Source organism: Hirundo rustica, chromosome 20 (assembly GCF_015227805.2).
Source record: "Hirundo rustica isolate bHirRus1 chromosome 20, bHirRus1.pri.v3, whole genome shotgun sequence".
Taxonomy (NCBI): Eukaryota; Metazoa; Chordata; class Aves; order Passeriformes; family Hirundinidae; genus Hirundo; species Hirundo rustica.
This window is the reverse complement of record NC_053469.1, coordinates 3456584-3477123: the sequence shown is the minus strand read 5'-3', so window position 1 is coordinate 3477123 and position 20540 is coordinate 3456584. Positions and strand designations below refer to the sequence as shown.

General features: G+C 54.5%; 1 protein-coding gene across 3 annotated transcripts in view; it reads right to left on the bottom strand.

Moving 5' to 3' along the window:
• VAV2 (vav guanine nucleotide exchange factor 2) overlaps positions 1-19670 on the bottom strand; it is a 122750-nt gene extending 103080 nt beyond the window's left edge. The window contains exon 1 of one of the 3 annotated variants that reach the window (XM_040083032.2): positions 19157-19670. In XM_040083032.2, the coding sequence (XP_039938966.1) occupies positions 19157-19360 (204 nt within the window). In that variant the 5' untranslated portion in view covers positions 19361-19670. The remainder of the gene's footprint in view (positions 1-19156) is intronic. The other 2 variants (XM_058423066.1, XM_058423065.1) reach the window with 2 other exon arrangements.
• Between the last annotated feature and the right edge of the window lie 870 nt (positions 19671-20540).

Genomic DNA, 20540 nt, shown 5'->3' with positions numbered 1-20540 from the left:
ACTCCTGCCACACTGGTCCCTCAGAGCCCAAGCAGGGCATCACCCACAGGGAAATCACCCCTGCAGAGCCAAGAAAAACACTCATAACGCCAAGTTTGGCACAGATTTCACCTCTGAAATGGGTGGAGGGGGAAATAAAAGCCTGGGAAAATTGCAGATGTCTGCCGTGGTGAGATTCGCAGAGCTGAGCCCACCAGACAAGACCTGGAGGGGAAATGTTCAGCTCCCAGATCACGGGAGCAGCACAGGAGTTCTGCTGGTGCCTTGGGGAGGCTGAGCTGGAGCAGAGACTGGACAGAGCTGGAGAATAAAGCAGAGATTTACTAAAAAGCCTTTAAGGACACACCTTGGGCAGGACAAGAGCCTGGCCAGGGCTGCACCCAAAATGGACACAAAATGGTCACAAAATGGTCACAAAATGGACAAACGAGGTTTCACACTTTTATAAGTTTTGGTCCACTTGCACTTTGGGGTTTAATTGTCCCATTCCAGCTCCAGGCTGTGAGGTCCCGTCCTTGTTCCTCCTCCAGCCACCCTTGTTTGTGCTTTTGGGGCTGAAAGCTGTCCTTGGTGTGCAGCAGGAACAGGATTTGTTTTGTGTCCCTGCTGTGTGCAGAGAGGAGTGACCCTGAGTGTGAGCTCAGAGCTGCACCCTGGGCAGAACAGAACCCGAAATACAGCAAAGATAAAACTCAAGGCATTCCTGCATCCCAGGAGATGGAAAGAACCCGCTCCTGGTGACAGGCACGGTGACACCGGGGCTGGGTGACAGCTCCTGGACTGCTGCCCAGGCTGCCAGCCACCCCCAGAGCCCTGCTGGGAACCAGGCCAGCGGGTTTGGAGAGAAACAACCCCAAAACGTCAGCCCCAGGGGCCGGGATGGTGTTCTTAGAAGCAGACAACAAATCCTCAAACTGTTTCTCTTAATGGCACCAGGTAATGATGCTGAAAGACAACCCCCAGCTCCTGCCTAGGGAAGGAATTAAAACCAGAACACTTCTCACATTCTGGAGAACTGCGCACGAAACCAAGCTGCATTTTCACAAGACTGAGCCCAAAATGTGCTTTTTTAACAGGTCCCTGGATGCTGGTGGCAGCACACCTGGGCTCTGTGCTGCATCAGCTCCTCAGGGCATAGGTGGGGCTGGTGTGAGCAGCTCAGCACCTTCTTCACCCCAAAAAAGCAGCATAAATGGGGTCGTGGGGCACCCCCGGACCAACCAACCTGTGCATTGCTCCTCCAGCACGAAAAACTCTCCTGTGCCACGGGACCAACGAGCCAGACCCGGCCTGGGGAGGGAGAAACCACTGCCCAGCAGCTCCTCTGAGCCTCCTGGGTGATGGGCAAGAGCCGAGCACCGAATCTCCAGCCCTGGGCAGCAGCAGGAGCTGAAGGGGAGGCTGGCAGAGCTGGGGAGAGCAGCCTGGGCTGGCTGCCTGGGGACCGAGGATGGACAGGTGGCCCTGGGGTCCCTCAGGGCTTCCTCCTCTCCTCAGCTTTAGATAATGAATGTTTTTGTTGCGTTTCAGCATCGGGAAGAGGCAGTGCTGGGAACAGGAAGGGTAATTTGGTGATGCCCACATTCAAACCGAGCCTGGGATGAAGCCCCTGCGTTGCACCCTCCCTCCAGGAGTAGGAAAATGTCAAGAGTTTCAAATGATAAACCCCCTGGCATCAGGAGAAGCCCTCCATGGGTCTCCAGCAGGCTCCAGAAAGCTTCAGAGCACGTCCCAAAATCCTACGTGTCCAAATATTTCAACCCCAAACCCATCCCTGTGTCGCAGGAAAGGAAAAGCCACCCACAGCCACGGGCACAAACACCCACTTTTCTTTCTGCCTCAAGCGCTTGTGCTGCCCTGGGCAATTTGCATTCAGGGTATCGGTTCCTCTCCTTTCAGCGCTGCAAGGAAATTAATTAACTCAAGAGTAACTAAGTATCACCAAGCTTGGGGGGCCGAGACAGGAAATCTGAAGGTTAACCATCACACTTAATGCAGGCACGAGATAAAAATCAGAATGAACTTTGATCGGGGGGAGGATGAAGAGGCCGCTGGCATTGCTGTGATGTTGGTTGGTTTAAAAAAAAAAAAAAAAAAAAAAAAAAAAAAAAAAAAAAAAAAAAAAAAAAAAAAAGAAGATTAGAGGTTGTATTTTATCTGTAAGATTTCAATTAATCATTTTTCAGCCCCCGTGGAGGAAAGGGAGAGATTTAATTCCTTACTAGAGAGTCTCAAGCATCACCACAATCACTGAAACGTCAATGAAAGCCAGGTGAAAAGCTCAAGAGCCGCCACTGCTTGATCCTGGCACCCTATCTGGAAGGAAACCCTAATTTTGGGAAGGGTGCTCTGGGCTGTCCCACACCTGCTCTGCACACCCCTGCACGTGCCCAGCAATCCCAGCTCACACCACAGGAAGGAAACAGGCGACAGAAAAGGAAATCACTTCCCATCCCAAGTTATTTTTTGCAAGGGTGGAATTTAATGAGAGACTCCAGCCAGAGCTGAGTCTGGTTCTGGGAGGTTTGCTGGAGCATCAAGAGATTCGTTACCACGATGAATTAAAGATCTCCCTGCAGTGAGCAGCGCTTAAATTTTAGCCACAGACTCCAAACCACCCTGGATTTGGGCACAACCCTGTCCCTGACCTCCCCTGAATTAAAACAAGGGGAGCTTCATTTCTCACCCAATTTATTTCAACCTCTCCTTGAGGATGTGACTATTTTACCTTATCTGGAAGATTTTTTTTCCCCTCCGCCTCCCTTCCCAAGCTCCAATTGGGGTAAAATTTACTGCCACAGCAACGCAGAACAGTTCCAGCTCTGCATGATGGAAACAGGCTACAGAAAATTAATCTACTGGCTACTTAATTTGTAAAGCTGCTTAAAAAGGTCAGGTCCCCAGCTCATAAAAACCACCACTGAGAACAGATCCCAGCGATTACGGGAAACAAGGCTCTGGATATTTATATAAATTGATGCTTGGGGAGGATAACAAGATAACAGGATCCTCTAATTTAACACCCACATCCCATTGCTGGCAGCTCCTAACGCTCATTTATTACTGTAACACATCAGGGGTGCACCCAAAGCTGGCACCTGGGGCTAGAGGGGGGTTAGAAATCCTTCCAAAATCTCCTGGATGCTTTGGCTGAACAGTTTCCAGGTCTGGCTCAGTATTTGTGTAAGGCAAGTTCTCCTTTCTGAGCCAGGCTAACAGGGGCTAAACACACACAAGCAGAGAAATATTTTTATATTTTTTACCCTTTTTTTTCCCTCTGATAAGAATGAGGAAGAACATTATTTTGTATTTACTAAGGGGGGGGGGGTGCTGTATTTTTTTCAAACTAGGCTTTGGTAATTTATTTAATGGGAAGCTGCATGAGGGTTTTAATCACAAGCACCAACACTTGTGTAACTCTGCACCCATTCACACTCAGTTAAGCAGGAAAACTCCACTGGAAAAATCTCCCTGTGAGACAACAGGAAAATCCTGGGAGCCAACCCCGCTTCCCTCCATTCCTACATGGATTTGGGTCCTGTCAAACCCAGCTATTTCCCCGGGACATCATCTCCTCTGGAACAACCTGCTCCAGTCTCGAGGTGTCCCGGCCCAGGGCAGGGGGATGGAACTGGATGAGCACCCAGCTCCCTCCCGACCCAAACCAGTCTGGGATTCCCAGGACAGGGTTTCACGAGGTGTTTGCCAGCCAGACCGGAGCAGCTCCACCAGACAGCACACGAGCAGAGCTGGCTGTTAATTGGAACATCTCAAATAAACTCTGGAACCAGGGTAATTGCATTTGCAGAGCGTTAGGGAAGGCTGGGTCGCTTTTGCTGAGCCGGGGCTAATTAATTTGGTACAATTTGAGGATGCAGATAAGGCCCCAGGGACGCGTTGGGCTGGACCATTAACGCTGCGTTTCAGCCAAGAGGGGTGAAGAGGGGAACTGGCAGCAGCATCTGATTCCTTCTCGGCTGCTCCACTCCATCTCCTTCCAAAGCCACCCACTCTGCTGGAGCGGGCTGGGAATGGTCTGGACAGGAAAGGACAACGTTTGGAGCTTAATGGGACAGGATCAATAAGTCTAAACAGGCAGCAGCCCTAAAAAAAAAGCTCACTGACCCACGAATTAAAGTGACTTTATCGACACCGTTAAGGCAGTATCAACACCCAGTCAAACCCAGACTCTTCATTTCCCCTTTTTATTTGGCAGCATCCCTGCTTTAATTTCCTAAGTACCACCCAACAGAAGTTAATTTTTAGTACAGCTGCATGTATGACTTCCTTCTGCTTTAAATTATCCCTTCTCTTAGCAACTGCCTCCACCAACGCACACACACACACACAGGGTGTGCGGCTCAGGGAGGGATTTTCGGGGTTTGATTTTTTTTTAAGCACAGAATCGAGGTGCGAGAAACGAGCACGAAGGGTTTTTGTCAGAATTAACGTTCTCTCGGCTCGGAGCGGGAGTTATTCAACAGCCTGGCTTAGGAGCCAGCACGAGGCATTTTAAGAAGCCATCCAGCAAACATTAAGGCAGGTCTGGCTCCTGTGGAATCGGCTGTGGCACACGTTAGGCTGAGCTGTTAAGGGATAAATTGTTCCTCTGCACAACGCGAAGAGGCGAAATGAAGGCTCGCAGTATTTTACAGGGCTATAAACTGCCGGGGAAATAAAACATCTCTCCTAAGGTGTAGCTTCCAATGCAGAAAGCTCTTATTCAAAGCGGTGCTGCCTCCAGCTCCGGGGGGGGGAAAGGCTCTCCAGCTGCTGAGTGCCCCGGGGAGGGCAGCAAGAATAACATGTCACGTAAAGTCACGGTGACCCATCGCTTCTGCTGACACTCCAGAGCAGACAGAGGCTTTTCCCGGAGCACGCTCCAGCAGGAACAGCATTCCCTGGCCAGGGCTCCAGCAGGGACCAGCATCTGTCTGGTGGAGCTCTGGCACAGGGCTCCCAGCCCGGGAGAGGGAGCCCAGCCCTGCACAGCCGCCCTTGCTGGGGATGGTGTTGGAGGGAACAAAGCCTTTCCAGCTGCGGGTGTGGATCCTGGAGGCACGGGCAGAGCACCGTGGGGGCTCCTCCCAGCTCCCTGAGGTTTGCTGAGGGGCACGGGCACAGCCCAGGGACAGCTGAGCCCTCTGTGAGCCCGGCCCTGCACGCCCCGGGGTGTGCTCACACTTGTGATCCATCATTGCCCAGCTTGGCAGGAGGGACCAAAGGGATTTCATGGAGGTTTCGGTCCTCCTCCACTCCCAAATACCTCCTTCCACCCCAGGAAACTTTCCTCACACTGACTGGATAACCCAAGGAACAGCCAGTAAAGGTGACACAACGATCTGCAACGCAACCACAGCTCCGGTTTTGGTTTCCAGCCACGTCAGCTCTTCCCTGGTACCGAGCTCTGGCCTCACTCAGACGCTCAACTTTTGAACTTTTGTCCCTCCTGCAGCACATGGAGCTCCCCAGCTGCTCCGTGCCCAGCCAGAGCCTGGTCACACCCCAGCTCTGGAAGCTCATGGAAGGAGCCCACGGTTACACAACCTCCAGGGTGGAATCCTCGCTCCCCACGCCGGGCAGAGCCCACAGCCCGAGAGCAGCACCGCTCCCACCTGGCCCAAGCTCCCAGGAGAGCAGCAGAGGTCCCGTGGGTCAGCATCCAGGCAGGAGGGACAGGCACACAGCCCCTGAGGATTCCTGCCTTTACCTTGGACCCCTTCATTCCTCACCCAGCCCATTTCCTGCACGAGGAGCTCCAGGGACTCACACCAGGTCAGTGTGACCCCATAAACCAGCCCCAAATCTGCTCCCAAACCCTCTGGAGAGCTGGGAAATCCAGCTCAGCTCCCTTCCAGCAGCCAGAACCTCCTCCCCAACCTCTCTTCAGGCTGGGAGGTTTGGGAGTGCCCTCTGGGAAAGCCTGGAGAAGGGACAGCACCCATGGAATGCTGTCAGTGGGACCGTCCCACAGCTCTCCCAAGCTTCCTGGAGCTGGAAAATGATTCATGTCCTAAGCCTGGAACTCAGCAGCACTCCAGGAGGAGGATGAGGAGAGGAAGAACTCACTTCTGTCCCCTTCCCTCCGTGCAGCCACACTCAAACAGGGACAGCCATCACCCAGCAGCTGAGTCCTCTCTGACAAAAGCCAACACCTGGGTACAAAGCCCAGCCCAGCTTTCTCTGCCCAAGCCCCAGGAAGGCAGAGGCACAACAAACCACTCTGCCCAGTGGTTCTCCTCCGGCAGAATGAGATCTGGGCGCTCTGCATTCCCAGATTATCTGGATAACCTCTGCCCAGGAGCAGGGCCTCTGTTTGTAAAAGCCTGGTACCAAGCGGAGCTTGGACCTGGGAAATCATGAGTAACACAAAAATAATCCAAAAAGCAACGCACATAACCCAAATAATGCAAATAGTAACACACGATTGCTTTTTTGAGCATCCACATCCACTGCTAAGGGAGATTCCTAAAGAGCCAGGGTGTGGAAGCAGCCCCCAGCACCCTCCCCACATCTGGCTTCCTACAGTGCCTTAAACCCACAGGACCTTAAAAACCCAGCAGCTGTCTGGGGGTTCTTTTCCCCAGAGAAGTTCTGCAGAAGCTTTTTTCCCCAAAGACAGCAGGAACAACGCCAGAGCACCCAGGGACAGCACGTGGAGCTGGGCACCACCTCCTTCACCGCGTTATCCTGGGCCGCAGGGGATCCCACGGGCACGGCAGAGCTGAGGAGAGCAGGCTGGAGACCCACCCCAGCCAAACAGACCCTGGAAATGTCAAACCCCAAGGAGCCCAGCCAGCCCTGGGCGGGACGAGCAGCCGGAGCCAGGAGGATTTCTGCCCAGTTTCTGAGCGAAACCCTCGCTGGGTGGAGGGAGGAGAAGCCCCGCGTGGATCCTCCAGCGCTCCGAGCCTGGCTGCCGACGTGCCAAAGGCAAACACAAGCAGTTATTGAGGCACCTGGAGCGCAGACAGGTTGAACATCTCTTTTTGTGTGGGAGCAGCTCCTCCCTCCTCAGCAGCACCGGGGGCAGGTAATGACAGCCCTGCTCGGGTGAATAACGGGTTTCTGTGGAGCCAGAACGCTCCTGACGCCGTGCCTGTGTCACACAGGAGCCTCACGCCCCGACACTGTGATTACAAGAGCTGTCTCTCAAAAAAAAAAACCCCGCTAAAACAGAGGAAAAAAAAAACCCAAACAACCAAAAAAAGCAAGATTTGAGCAGCGCTACGTCTGCTCAGAGAAACACAGATTTTCCTGTGAAGAGCCCCTGCAAAACCTGGGGGCTACGGGGGGTTATTCCTTCCTGCAGGTTGCTCCTTCCCTCTGCAAGCCCCACCTTTGGCAAGTTCCTCTCTGCCCCTCCACATTTCTGCTTTCCAACCCCTGAAGTTTTACCCTCACTCTTTCCGTTCACATCCAGCTAACTCAGGAGTTTAAGATAGTTGGGGTTTTTTTTTTTTGTCCCCACGTAAAGCAGGTAATTCCATTCACTCAGTTCTAGCCGGCAGAGCCCAAAGCTGAACACGAGTCGGCTTCAGGTTTTGGGGGGTTTTTTTGTTGTTATTTTACAAGGAGGGGAATCCAGAACCTCACCAATCCTCACCCTGGGTTCATAAATTTTAAAACCTGGCCATTCTAAATTCCGTTTCAAGCCTGCCAGGCTTCAGAGAACGCTTCGATCACGTTCTCCTGCAAGGAGAGCAACGCCAGTTTGCCTTCCCTGAGGGAAAAATTAAACTGTCCCTTCACAGGGCTCCAGGAAAACCCCAGGGGAGGAAGAGCCCTGGCAATATCGACGCTCAGTGCTGGTGGTGCAGAGCTGTGGGTCAGACACCTGCCCAGGGTGAGCGGGATGCTGATCCCTGGGGGTGATGAGGGGTGGAGAGGGACCAGCACAGGGAACACATCCTGGAAGCGCCAACACGAACCTGCAGCTCCTGGTGACCACAGCCAGAGCCCAAGCGCAGGAAAAAGAGAATTTCACGAGCGCCCGCTGGGTCAGGTGGCAGAGAAAGCCAAGTTATTCCCAGGGATGTTAAATATTCCACCCCACACACGGCCAGCCCGACCCAGGGCTCATCTGGCAGGCTGAGCCTCCAAAAAAGAACCCAAAGTCAGCAAAAAGGACCCTTGGCTTTGGGTGAAATGGCAAAATAAAGGAGCCTGGAACCCCATCAGAGCCCCACAGCCCAGCCCCGTCCTTCCCCACTGCAAAGGAACAGATTTTTGCCCACGCTGCCAAAATTACCAGGAACTATGAAAACGCAATGAGGCTTCATCTCCCATCAATAAATTCATTTATTTTTCTATAGAGGCTCTCCCCCACCCCGGCAGCTGTATGCTAATTCCCCCCTCAGCACTGCGTTATTATCACTTGGAACAGATGTTGCAGCCACTCCAAAATCGGGAGGTTACAAAAACTATTAACCTAAAGCTGGGCTGGGGAGGGCGCGAGGAGGAGGAGGGAAGAGCTCAGCCCTGTCCTTCTGCCAGGCTTTGCTCTCCCTGCTCCAGCTCAGCGCCCACAGCAGCCGGGGGATCCCAAAACCCATCGACAAAAACCGCCCCCAAATCTTACAAAACCAAATTTGAGGAGGTCGAGGGGGACGCCGTGATTTACAGGCTTGCTCCAAAAACTCGAGCGAGCTGCAGGGTCCCCTGTGGGTTTTCAGCTGGGCACAAGTGCGGATGCAATCAGCTGTTTGGGGTTTGGTTTTTTTGGGAGGTGTCTTTGATGGGGGGGGTTTGTGCAAACAAAGTTGTTTCAACCCCAGATAAATCCAGCTGCGAAAGGTTCAGCATTCCCCACGGAGTTGCTTCCTCCAGAGCAGCCCAGTGTGGCTCCCGGAGTAATTAACGCCAGAATCTATTTATGACCTTTGAATAAATTGTTCTTTTTCTGAAGGGGAAGCTGTTAAACACGTTAGCAAATATAATTAAGAGGGGATGGGGGGAGGGAGGACAAAAAAACCTGGAATTAAATCCCTCCTAATTAGAAATGCTTCTTGCAACAACCTGGCTAAAACCCCACTCTCAGGCAGATACTGTAGCTTCATTAAAGCCTCCTCATTACCCTTCCCGAGATAACCCAGCTGTCAATAGGAGGAAAATTCACTTCTAAGGAAAAAAAAAAAAAAAAAAAAATATATGTATTTAGATGTTCTCCTTGTGGGGAGAGCTTGGGGACGTGCAGCTGAACACGCTGAGGGTGGAAAACGCAGCCAGGGAGAAGCAAAAGGTTTGTCTGGCCTCTCACCCTCTGACCAAAGGAACAGGTTTGGCTGCTCGGGGGATCTGGCCACGTCTCCTGCATCTCAGGTGAAGTTCTCACAGGTTGCATCACGCTCCAAGCAGCCAGGGAACGGCAGCGAGGAAAGGTGGGAAAACCCCTGGAAGCGTCCTGGCTCCATCAGTGCGAGCGTCCGGAGCCCGGGAGAACCCAACACTGACGGGTGAGGAAAGGGTTAAAGCGAGGCAACAAATCGGCGCTGCCCCCCGGGATCCTGCCCTGCCACCTGGAAACACACTCGGGGGTGATTCACAGCTGGCAAGGTCCCAGACTGAACTTTTAATTATTTCAGAAACTCCACTTTTTCTGCAGAAATATTTGCGCTCCAGCGATGCCCGGCCCCGAACCGCCAGGGGCTGGGGATGCTCTGTGAGCCAGGCACGGGCAGGGACGCGCAGGGGGAGCAGGGACTGGGGTTATCCACCCCCAGCACACACACACACCCACCCGGGCAGCTCAGCAAACCTCGCATTTCATGTCCTGCACCCTGAAAAATTCACTCTTTAGAGGCAGCCCCACACCCCCAGCGCTCCTCCTGGGGTGGCTCCACACCCCAAAATCCCTCGACAACACAAAGTTTCTAGATCAATTTTGCAGCCAGAAAACTTCAATTTTTCTTTTTTTTTTTTTTTTCTACAAGACATCTCCCTATCACCCCCAGGAGCAGCCACACAGGCTGGTCCTGAAAGCATCACCGCAGAGCTGGAACCCGCCACAGCACCACAACGATGCCCTGTGCCCAAAACGCAGAGCCCAGCCACCAGGACAAAGCCATTTACACCCTGCAGATGGAGCATCTGCTGCCAGAGGGGCACGAAAGGGAGCCCGGGGGCCACTTCAGGCACCCAGGGCCACACTGTGTTGGGCAGCTGCTGCGCCAGCAGCAATTCCCAGAAAACAGCCCCCAGCCCCGCAGCAGCAGCAGGAAAATAAAGATATAGAAGCTGGATCTATAAAGAAGAAGGAAAAAAAAAAAATCATAAACTCTTCTGCTGGGTTTACTAGGAAATTTTCTGGTTTATTTTCTGTTTGAAGCCACAGCTCTCCCACAGCTATGGGAGGAAAAGTCTCTTTTTTTTCCTTTTTGTCTCCTCCCCTCTCCAAGGCTCACCAGTGACTTTCCTGGAAGATCGCTCACATGAGAAAGTGCTTCCCATAAACACAAAGGGTCTCGATGTGCACACAAGCCTGTCCCGATGCTGTGCACATTTCCTGTCCTGGGGCCATGCCACTCAGCCTGGGATTTCCAGGCTTTAACACGCTCCAGCTCTTAAAGAAATACAGCTTCACTTACATATCAAGATATATAAATACTTCACACCTCTATCTCTAGCATATATTTTATATATAAAACATTTTTATACCATCACAGATCCACCTCCCTTTCTCACTGCTTCTGCCACAAGCCCACAAAGCAAGGCTCTGCTTCAGGAAAAACCTGTGTCCTGCACAACCCCGAGAGCACCCCTGACAAACCCAGGGGAGCCAAACAACTCCTGCTGGAAAACAACAGCAGCAAAAAGCTCTCCCTGGGCGAGGGACACGGGGACGGATCCTGGCTGGGCTGCTCCTGCAGGGCTGCAGGAGCTGCAGCAGCTTGGTCAGGGAGCACAGGGCTCCCCGCTCCCAGCCTGGCTGCGTGTTTGTTTTCCAGGCGCTGAGTGTCCCCGAGCCCCGTGGATTTCACAGATAATTCTGCGTCTGCGGCGCTGAACACAAATCACTCCTCCTCCCCTTCCCCAGCCACAAACCTCCTCTGTTCCCTCCTCGGCCCCCTCCAAATACCAGATGTTCCATTTAGCTGTAAAACCACTATAAAACTCAACAAAAGATATGAATGCTACAAAAGGAAAAAAAAAAAAAAAAAAAAGCCAATTTACTCCCCACCACCACCATCAGCGTTGAGGCGAATGCTGGAGGAGAAAAAGCAAATTTCCTCTATGGGAACCTTTTAACCTTCCCCGCTCTCCTCATTTACCAAATCCTGGTGGTTTGGAGGCCAAAGCAAGGGCAAGCACAGGCTCGTGGGTCCCTGGTGGAGCACCAAGGGACGGCTCAGAGAGGCACAAACCCCTCCCAAGCTCCCCACTCCAGCACATCCAAAGGCAGCTGGAGGCATCTCCCTGTGCCAAAGCAGCCTCAGCAGCCGGAGCACGGTCTGGGAGAGGGCACCGTGCGAGATGGGAGATGTTTCCCATCCAGCCAGCCTGGAAAATCCAACCCTGAGGAGCCCAGAGAGTGAATCAAATGTGATTTACTGGTGGGGCTGTACCGCGGGCAACGCCACGGAGTCCATCGACTGCGGAGTTCACCGGAGGCACGAGGAGCGAGTCAGGATGTGAGTCAGGCTGGTGGCTTTCCAAGGAGGCAGAGGAGGATCTTCCAGCTGAATCCCGGCTGTCCAGACAGGGCAGGCCCAGGGTTTCAAAACAGGAAGAGATTCCACATCACCTCCTGAGAGCAGCGGGTGCTGGGCACAGGAGGGACGAGGGGCAGGCACGTCCTTGGTCCTGGCAGCTCTGACATCAGGGCAAACAACTGCTTGGGGACTCCAGAAACGGGACCAAAAAAGTGTCCAAAAAGATCCAAAGAGGTGTCCAAAATTCTACTCTGCAGGATTTGTTAGACAAGGCTGGGAAATGTGATGGCCAAGCTGCTGCTCTGCCGTGACCTTCCTGAGGAGAGCTGACGTTCTCCCAGAGCCTCCACAGACCAGCGAGCTGCCCCACCTGCACCTCCTGTTTTTACAATCCCTGCCACAGAGGAGCCCCTGTGGCTTTAGGCAGAGCACAAACACGCTCTCACACAGGAGGAGGGGACTCAGGCAGTCCCATCACAGACATAAACCCTAAAAAACCCTCCCAGCTTAGGGCACCTTAAGCTGAACCTTTCTGCTAACAGAGACTAGGCTCCAGGGCTGGGCTAATCCAGGATCCCAAACACTCCCAGAAGCACAAAATGCGCAGAGGAAAATCAAATCACGGCCACAGGGAGCTCAGCAGCTGCAAAGTCACAAAGCCCAGGTCCCAGACACCTGGAGAGCAGCACGGATTCATTCCATTCAGAGCTCTGAGCTCTGTTTGCAGCCTGCACCGAGCAGCGGGCAGGAAGGAGAGCCCAGCCCTGCCTGTCCATCCCCTGGACATCTGGGAGGCTCCAGAGCGTGGAGGGCAGGGAATGGTTTCACCATGGGGCGAAGCACAGCCCTGAGCTGCGACCAAAGAAAACACAAAGCAGGGAGGAAAAGCCACTTTGATTAGAAACAGACCTTCCCTTTCTCCAGGCGGTTTTATAAAGGGGAGATACAGAAGTGGGTGGGTTTTTTTAAGGGGAGAGACAAAAGTAATTTCATCAAGGCTGAGCTCGAAGCTGTCAAAGGCAGCCTGTGATTAAGTCACCCTGGGAAGGAAGAACCTCCCGCTCCTGTAAGAGCAGCACCCAGGTTTGGAACCAGCAGCACACCTGTGAAGGTGCAGGTGGAACCTGGGTGGCTGCTGCTGGCCAACACAGGAGTCACCCTGAGCCCAAATTCCAGCCCTGGGGCTGGCAGGAGAGCTGGGGCTGACACCGCAGGCTGGCAGCAGGGCCTGGGGCCAGCACTCACCAGCAGCCCCGGGGCTGTGGGGACGCTGCAGGGACAGCTGGGCAGGCAGATGGACTCCATCAGCAGCACGGGGTCACCCCGACGGGCACCGAGCAAAGCTCGGGGCGGGAGCAGAGCTCTGAGGAGCTGCAAAGCAGCCACGAGATCGTGCCAAGATCACTGCAAGCCCAAAGGAGCGAACTGATGGCGTGAGAGCGGTGTGAGGAAATAAAAATTGATGTTAAAAATTGTATAAAAATTCGGCACAGCTCAAAGAAGGTGGATGCACGCTTTAAGAACCAAAGAGGGAGCCTTCAGTTCCCAGAGGTGTGGCCAAGCTCACTGCATTTGCCAAGCTCACTGCATTTTCCAAGCTCACTGCATTTTCCAAGCTCACTGCATTTTCCAAGCTCCACCACCATCATTCCTCTCCAACCCAACACAGGCACCTCAGAGCCCTGCACCCTAAATCAGTGGGATCCTGATCCTCCCAGCCCAGCTCTGTCCCAGGCTGCTGCCCAGGCTGCTGGGATTTTTGGGATGAGCACATTTGACCCGTTTCTCAACACAGCTTGAAGGGAGTCAAGTGGAGAAGGAAACAGCTCCAACACTGGGAAAAGGCTTTGTCTCTCTGAGAAACAACAAAAAAAAACGGAGCAAAAATTTGCCCTCGGGTCAGTCTGAAGCAACATTTCAAAAAGTCAGGTCCCTTCTGGCCCCGGATGAGCTGAAGGAAAAAGGTCTGGGGCTCCTGGGGGTGGTGGGGATGATCCCACCCTACCCCGAATTCCCTGATTTCCCCAATTCCTCACCCAGCTGCCCCTGCACGGCAGCTGAGCGATGCCAGCGCCAAAACCCCTCCTGTGGCTCCCTGGAGGGAGCCAGCCCCGAGCCCCCTGCTCCTGGCAGAGCACCCCGGATCACCACCGAGCAGCACGGACCAGCCAAGCGTTTTTTAGCATTTTTTACAGCTCATCTACAGGCTGCTGGGACAGCAGGCAGCTTCCAAGCCCGGGCCCGGCTTGAAAAATGACCACATTTTCCTTTTCTTTTTTTGGCTTTGTTTTTAAAGGCATCTATTCATCCAAGAGCCTGTTGCTGGTAGGTGTTTAATGCAGGTATTTAGCTCTCATCCATCATTCAAGGGCACGGAAAAAAGAAAAACAAAAGAGTTTTCACCGCTTGGCACAGCCCACAGCATCCATCCAACGCTCTCCACCTTCTCCTGCCCCACCAGGATATTTATGAGCCGTCAGCTGCGGGTTCAGTTGGATCCTTCAGCCTCAGGCAGCCACAGAGGGGGTCCTGCCTCTGCTGACACAAGGTTTTAGGAGGTTTTAGGGCTCTGCTTGGCACGCAGAGCAGGGCTGGGCAGGAAGAGAGGGAGCAGCTCCTGTTTTGCAGGGAGCTGGACACACAGAGCACCGTTTTTTCCCCCCTTGTGAGGCTCAGGCACATCCAAACGGGAAGTCAGTGAGACTCAGTAAACAGGGATATGTAACGAGGCCTTCTTTTTACAGCCCTTTTTCTTTTCGGAACAGAGCTCCGTTTCAAAAAGCAGAGAGTAAATAAAACACAACAAAAAAATCAAGCCGGAGGAGCTGAGCAGGGTAAATCAGAGTGGCAACACAGGGCTTGCTCAGAGAACCCACCCAGCCAGCCCTGATGACACCGAGTCAGATTTAAACCGCTATCGAGACACTTGGAAGTGATTACAAACCTTGCAGCTGTAAAAGCCTTCCAAGTGGCACGTTAAAAACCCCAAATCCCCGTGAACAATTACCTGCACCAGGCACTGCAGGCGTGCCCCCATCTCCCCCCGCACCTGGGGGAGGCTCCAAGCCACCTGCTGACGGCAAAGCAGCACCCACCCCAGCAAGAAACAGCATTTTGATGGCAAATGAAGGGGAAAACCCACCAGGCAGGGAGGCATCTGACAGCTCAGGCAGGTGTGTGGCGGTGCAGACATCAATCCTGGCAGGCAGCTGTCTGTCTGCTCCCTAACGAGCGCAAAGCCATCGCTCCAATTAGGTTTTGCTGCCTCTCATCAGCCCCCAGGGCCCCCAGTCAAACCTCCAGGCGCCGCAGGGAGGGCTGGATTCCCTCTGGAGAGGTGTCAATACGCCTCAAAACAAGAATCCTCAGCGGGCTGGAGGTCAGCGCTAACTCCACACCTGCACTCGCTTCCCTTCCACAATCCAGGAGGGTCTGGGGCAGGGAAAATGAAGATATCCAGCAGCCTTTGAGGAGGGGTGAGCGCAGCGTGGGGTCTGTGGGAGGCTTGGTGTTAAATCACTTTGTGCAGGCACCCATTCCCACCTCTCCTAGCACACAGGGATTGCAGCAGGAGCACAGGCAGCCAGGACAGGGCAGGGTTTGGGGGGTTACAGCTCTTCTCTTCTCGTTGCTTCTCCTCGCGTTCCCCCGTTCTCCTTCAGCTGCAGAGACTGGGAGCAGAGCTGCCCTTCACAGCATCCCCCCGAGGCTGAGCTCAGCCAGCAGGGGACTGAACCACCAGAGGAGGGGCAGAGGTCTGGGACTCTGCAGGAAATCCCCAGATCCCTGAGTTTTCCTGGATAATTCCCGATGGGTTCCCGCACTTGCAAAGGTGCCTGGCACAGCTGATGAAACCCCCACGAGGTCTCTGCTCCTGAGAGGGAGCAGCCTCCAAACACACCCAAGGCCCTGTCAGGAAGGATTAATTTTATCTAAGACAAGTGCCAAAAAATAAAAAAAAGAAGAAAAAGGAAAACCTCACAAAACTCACAGCACCAAATGTCAACCTCACCCAAGCACACAGGTGTTTTACTGGACGTAATTTTAATGCTGAAACACGAGTGGAGAGTCATTTGGTTTGTATTCGACCAGGGACCTAACAAAATCAAGATTCAAACCTAATTATTGATGAAAATGCAAAGCTTAAAGATCTCCATCTCACTCACAAGAGCAGCTGTGGCACACAGGAGTGGAATTAGGGAATGGGGAGAGGAGTGGGGATCTGGGGATGGCTCTGGGGCAGGGGAACACAAACCCCAGGGCTCCTCCCCCTGCTCCCAGCTCCAAACTCAAACGTCCTTCGCGCCACCCTCTCCCAGCCGGCTGGAAAATCACCCTGAGTGACACCCCCAGAAATCCAACCACAGCTACAGACAAAAGGATCGATAAGCACCGAGGGCAATCGCCCTCGTGCCACCTCCCAGCTCTCCAGAAAGAGCCTCTGCAGCAGAAGCAGCGAGCAGAAATGAAGTTTTACTCCAAGCTCGGAGCTGCCCTCGCGTCCAGCGACTCTCAGAAGAGAGCTGCGATTCAAGATTGTTTTTCCTGTTTATTTTCTTGGCCACTCTGGAAGTTCTTTGGGTCATCCCATCCTCCCAGGCACCACCAAACGCCAGATTTGGGGACTCTGGAACGGAAGGTGAAAATGATTTGCCCTCATTTATTTAATCAAGCACGGTGTATTAAACTCCTGCGGCGTGGGCAGCCTGGGCTCTCTGCTGAACAAGCCCAGGGAGGTTTTTATGAGGCTGGGGGAAGATTTCAGGAGGACAGGGACAGCAGCCCATCCCTGCAGCCTCACCTCGCAGCACACCTCCACCAGCTGCAAGGGAAAAACCAAATCAGCGGGGAAGGAGATTAAAAAAAAACAACACACAAGTGCCTGGATCTTAAAGAGTTTCTCCACAGCGATGTGATTTCAACCTCTGGCCTTTGAAACGCTGCTCACCCCCCGGCAAAAATCTGTTTCTGGCTGCACACCTCCGCTTAATTCAGAGGGAAAGGCGGACGACAGAGCGCTGCTGGGCGTTTCAAGCCTGGCACAAGTGTCTTGTCCCCTGGCATTTCACCTGATTAATAACAACAGGAGCTCTCTAGCGAGGCAGACAGCCGGTGAGCCAGTCCAGCCAGCCGGGCAAAATGCGCGTTTATCATCAAAAACCACCCCTCAAGTTCCTCGGCGCTCTGCCTGGAGCACCCCTGCCCCGCGTCTGAGCGCATCGCAGCAGGGTGACAAAGGTGCATTCCTACGTTACTCCTCCCAAATCTGGCCTAGAGACACTGAGCTGCTCCCCCAGAGCCACAGCAGGGCCGGGGTGCCCCAGGGGTGTTTGTCCCCTCTGTGGTTGGGCTCAGCCCCTTCCTCCCTGGGCTGCAGCAGAGGGTTTGACCACCTTTAACCACCCTGGGAAGAAGCCACATTCCCAAACCCGGGAATCACCAGAAGAGCACCAAATATATCAGATATAAAGGCTGACTCCAGAGTGGTTTGGGTCCCATCCTGGCTGAGGCATCAGCTGAGCGTTCCCAGAGCGTCCACTGCCACACCAGGGGATGCTCTGCAGGTCCTGGGGGCTCAGCTCTGCCCTGGACCCCTCTAGTGACAGGAATTGCAGAGAGAGGGACCCCAAAGCCATCGCCATCAGCCCCCTCACACATCCCCTAAAGCTGTGAGAGCAGCCAGGTGGGATGAGCAGGAAGCAATTTCATCAAACACAGCAGGGCTGGGAACTCTCCCCTCCAACCAGCAAACACCAGCATCAGCAAGGACAGCGAGAGCCTCCTCTCCAACCCCCCCGGATCACAGCTCCCACAGAACCTGAGCTTAGATTGGAAAAGCCCTCTAAGATCCATCAAACTGCCAAATCTGCCACTAAACCACGTCCCCAAGCGCCGCTTCTTTAAACCCGTCCTGAACTCCCCACAGGGCAACTACAGCACCAAAATTAGCTTTGCAGGATTACAGTGTTCCCCCCAAAACACCAAACCCCAAAGCACAGCGTGCCTCTCTCAGCACGTCCTAGGAAAGCTCCAGCCCTCCACAGCTCCTGCACGGCAGTTTATATTTGGAAACATCAGCCTGAGCGGAAAACGGTTTGATCAGCTCAGAGCCTGGAAAGCCAAGAGGAAATCTCGCAGCATTGTTCCACCCTGGGAAGAGGCATCAGGACGGGTGATTTATCCTGGGCCAGGCTCGGGCTGGTTTCACCCCAGGGCTGGGGATTCCCACTCCGGTGCTTTGCAGGATCATCCTCACACAAAGCGCCCTTTGCACCCCAAAGAGCAGCTCCAAATTTGGGAGCTCCTGGCTGTCCTCAAGCACAGCAGCAGCCCCAGCACACGTGGTTGTGTCCTGCTGGGTGAAGAGGACAAACAGCTGGAAAAAAAAAAACCAAAAAAAAACCAACCCCACACTGCCCTGGAAGGAAACTCCAGCGGAAAAAGGGAGAGGGGATTTGCTCTCACAGCGCAGGAGCAGAGCTCATGCGGGCATGGGAGGTTATTTATCCTTCAGCGAAGTTAAACACACAAAGTTTCCCCTCGTTTTCACCGCTAGAACCTGTTGTTCCAAAATAAAAGCCGACAACTCTAAAATGAGCTCGTCAACGCAGGGGCCGCGGGCGGGCAGGGCACAAACCCCCATTTCGTTTGTTTCTAATCGATTTCACTTCCCAATTCCCATGCAAATAACCTACAGCTCCGCTTGCAAAAAAACACCAGCGGAGCATTTACACCCAAAACAACCTGAGCTGATGATTTTACTCCTTTTTTTGGTTTGGGATCTGGTTTTTTTTTTTTCCGTTTGTTTAAGCCTCCTTCCACCAAACCAACCAGGAACAGGAAACACTTCCAAGGATGGAGCCCTTTTAAAGTACCAAAGGCACGATGAGAGCGAGGCAGAGGACAGGGCGAGAGGGTCGGGATGCAATTGGGGTCCCTGACCTGAGCCCCCCATCACCTCCCACCCCGGAGCAGCTGCGGGGAATGCCAGGCACTGCACTGGCCTCGCTCCCTGCCCGGCCGGGCCTGGGGCGGGCTCGCAGAGCACCAGGAGTTCGTGTGTTTTCACAAATTTATTCATTTATTTTGCTTTCCGTCTTCCCAGCCAAAGTTTCGTCCCGGCGCCCGCTCCTCCCGCACATCTCAGACGAAGCAGCGCCTCCACGAAAACCCCGAATAATCCCATCTCCTGCTCTCAGCCCTGTTATTTGCTTTTGTTTCGCCATGTCTGTAAACACGAGGGGGATGATTTCCCTCCTTCCCGGGGTGTTTTCTCCCGGAGCTTTTCCCATGCGGCCGCGGCTCCCCCGGCTCTGGACCGGCGAGAAACCGGGGGGATAAAGCCTGGGAGGGGCTGCCGGGCATCCGAGGGGGTGAAACAGACGGTGTCCCACTCACCCCATCCCATCCCCGCATCCCACCGAGTTGTGCGAGAGCAGCGGGGATCCGGGCGCTCCCGGGAGTTCCCCACCCGGCCACCCCTCCGTCCATCGCTCGCCTCCTACCTGGGACATCTGCGGCCTGAAGTTGATGTCCTTGAGGTCGATGGAGCCGGGGGAGAGGTTGTGGAGCAGCTGGCACAGCAGCACCCCGTCCCGCAGCGCCTGCGCCAGGTCGAAGACCACGGCCGAGGGCCAGACCACCCGGTGGTTCGGGGGCAAAACTTTGCAGTCGATGAGCCAGCGGCCGCACTGCCGCCACTCCTCCATGGCCGCGGTCTGCTGGCTCCCCCGGCCTTCCTCTTCCTCCTCCTCCTCCTCCTGCGGGCGCTCAGGGGCGGCGGGCGGCTGCCCGAGGGGCGGCTGTGCTCGGCGGCTCCGCGCTACCGCCCCGCTCCATCGCCGCCCGCCGGCCCCCAGAGCATCGCTCCGCGCCGGGGCCGCGAGCGGGAGGAGGAGGAAGAGGAGGAGGAAGGAGGGCGGCGCGGAGTTTTCCGGCGGAGGGCTGCCCCTGCCCCCGCTGCGGCCCCACCGCCTCGGCCGGGGTTAGGCGCGCCGCATCCTCCGCGAACAAAGCGGCGGACGGACGGACGGACACCGCGCACGGCGGGGCCGCCCCCCGCGCAACTCCGCGGCGCTGCCCTGCGGAAACTTGCGCCGCCGAGAGACCCCACCTGAGGCGGAGAGCCGCGATGGGTGCGAGTTTTCTGCCCGCCCCGGGCGGCGGAGCAGCCCCCGGCCCGCCCCCCGTCCGCCCCGCCGCCCCTTTGTCTGCGGGAGCCCGGGCTGCCGGCGGGGGCGGGGGGCGCTTCGCCACGCTTTGGCTCGCAGCCTGCTTCTTTTTTTTTTCCCCAATATTTTTTCTTTTTACCTCCCCCACCCCCTCCTTTTTTAATTTTTTTTTTTAATTTTTTCCTGGTTTTAATTTTTTTTTCCTTGTATCCCCCTCTCTCTCCGCTGCCGCTCCTCTCCCTGTTCCGGGATAAGCCTCCCAGAGCCCCGATGCTGCTTCGCTGTCCCCTTTTTGTAGGGTCCCTCCTCCGCGGGGCTCCCCCCGGTCCCCCCAGCCCTGCGGGCAGCGGCGGGAGCGCTCCCGGGGCTCCTCCGCCTCTCCGGGGCCGCGCACACACACACACACACACACAGAGCCCGCTTTGTCTGACCGCTCGCCGCTCGTCATCCCGTGTTTGGGCTGCAAATACTGCAGCGGAGATGTTTAACCCAAACAAGCGACCGCGTTCCTTGACTTTCAAACGGGAGGACAACTCCTATAATTAATTACCAGTGTATTTATTAAAAACCTCGGCTCTCGGGCATTAGCTCCTTGGCAGCAAACTCTTGAAAAATCTCTAATTTTCGCCGGTGGCTTCCTTCCAAATCAGCGCGGCTTAGAACAGCCTCTTTTCAAATCTGTTCTGAGTTTTCTTCCGAGATCCTCTCCCCAGAGTTT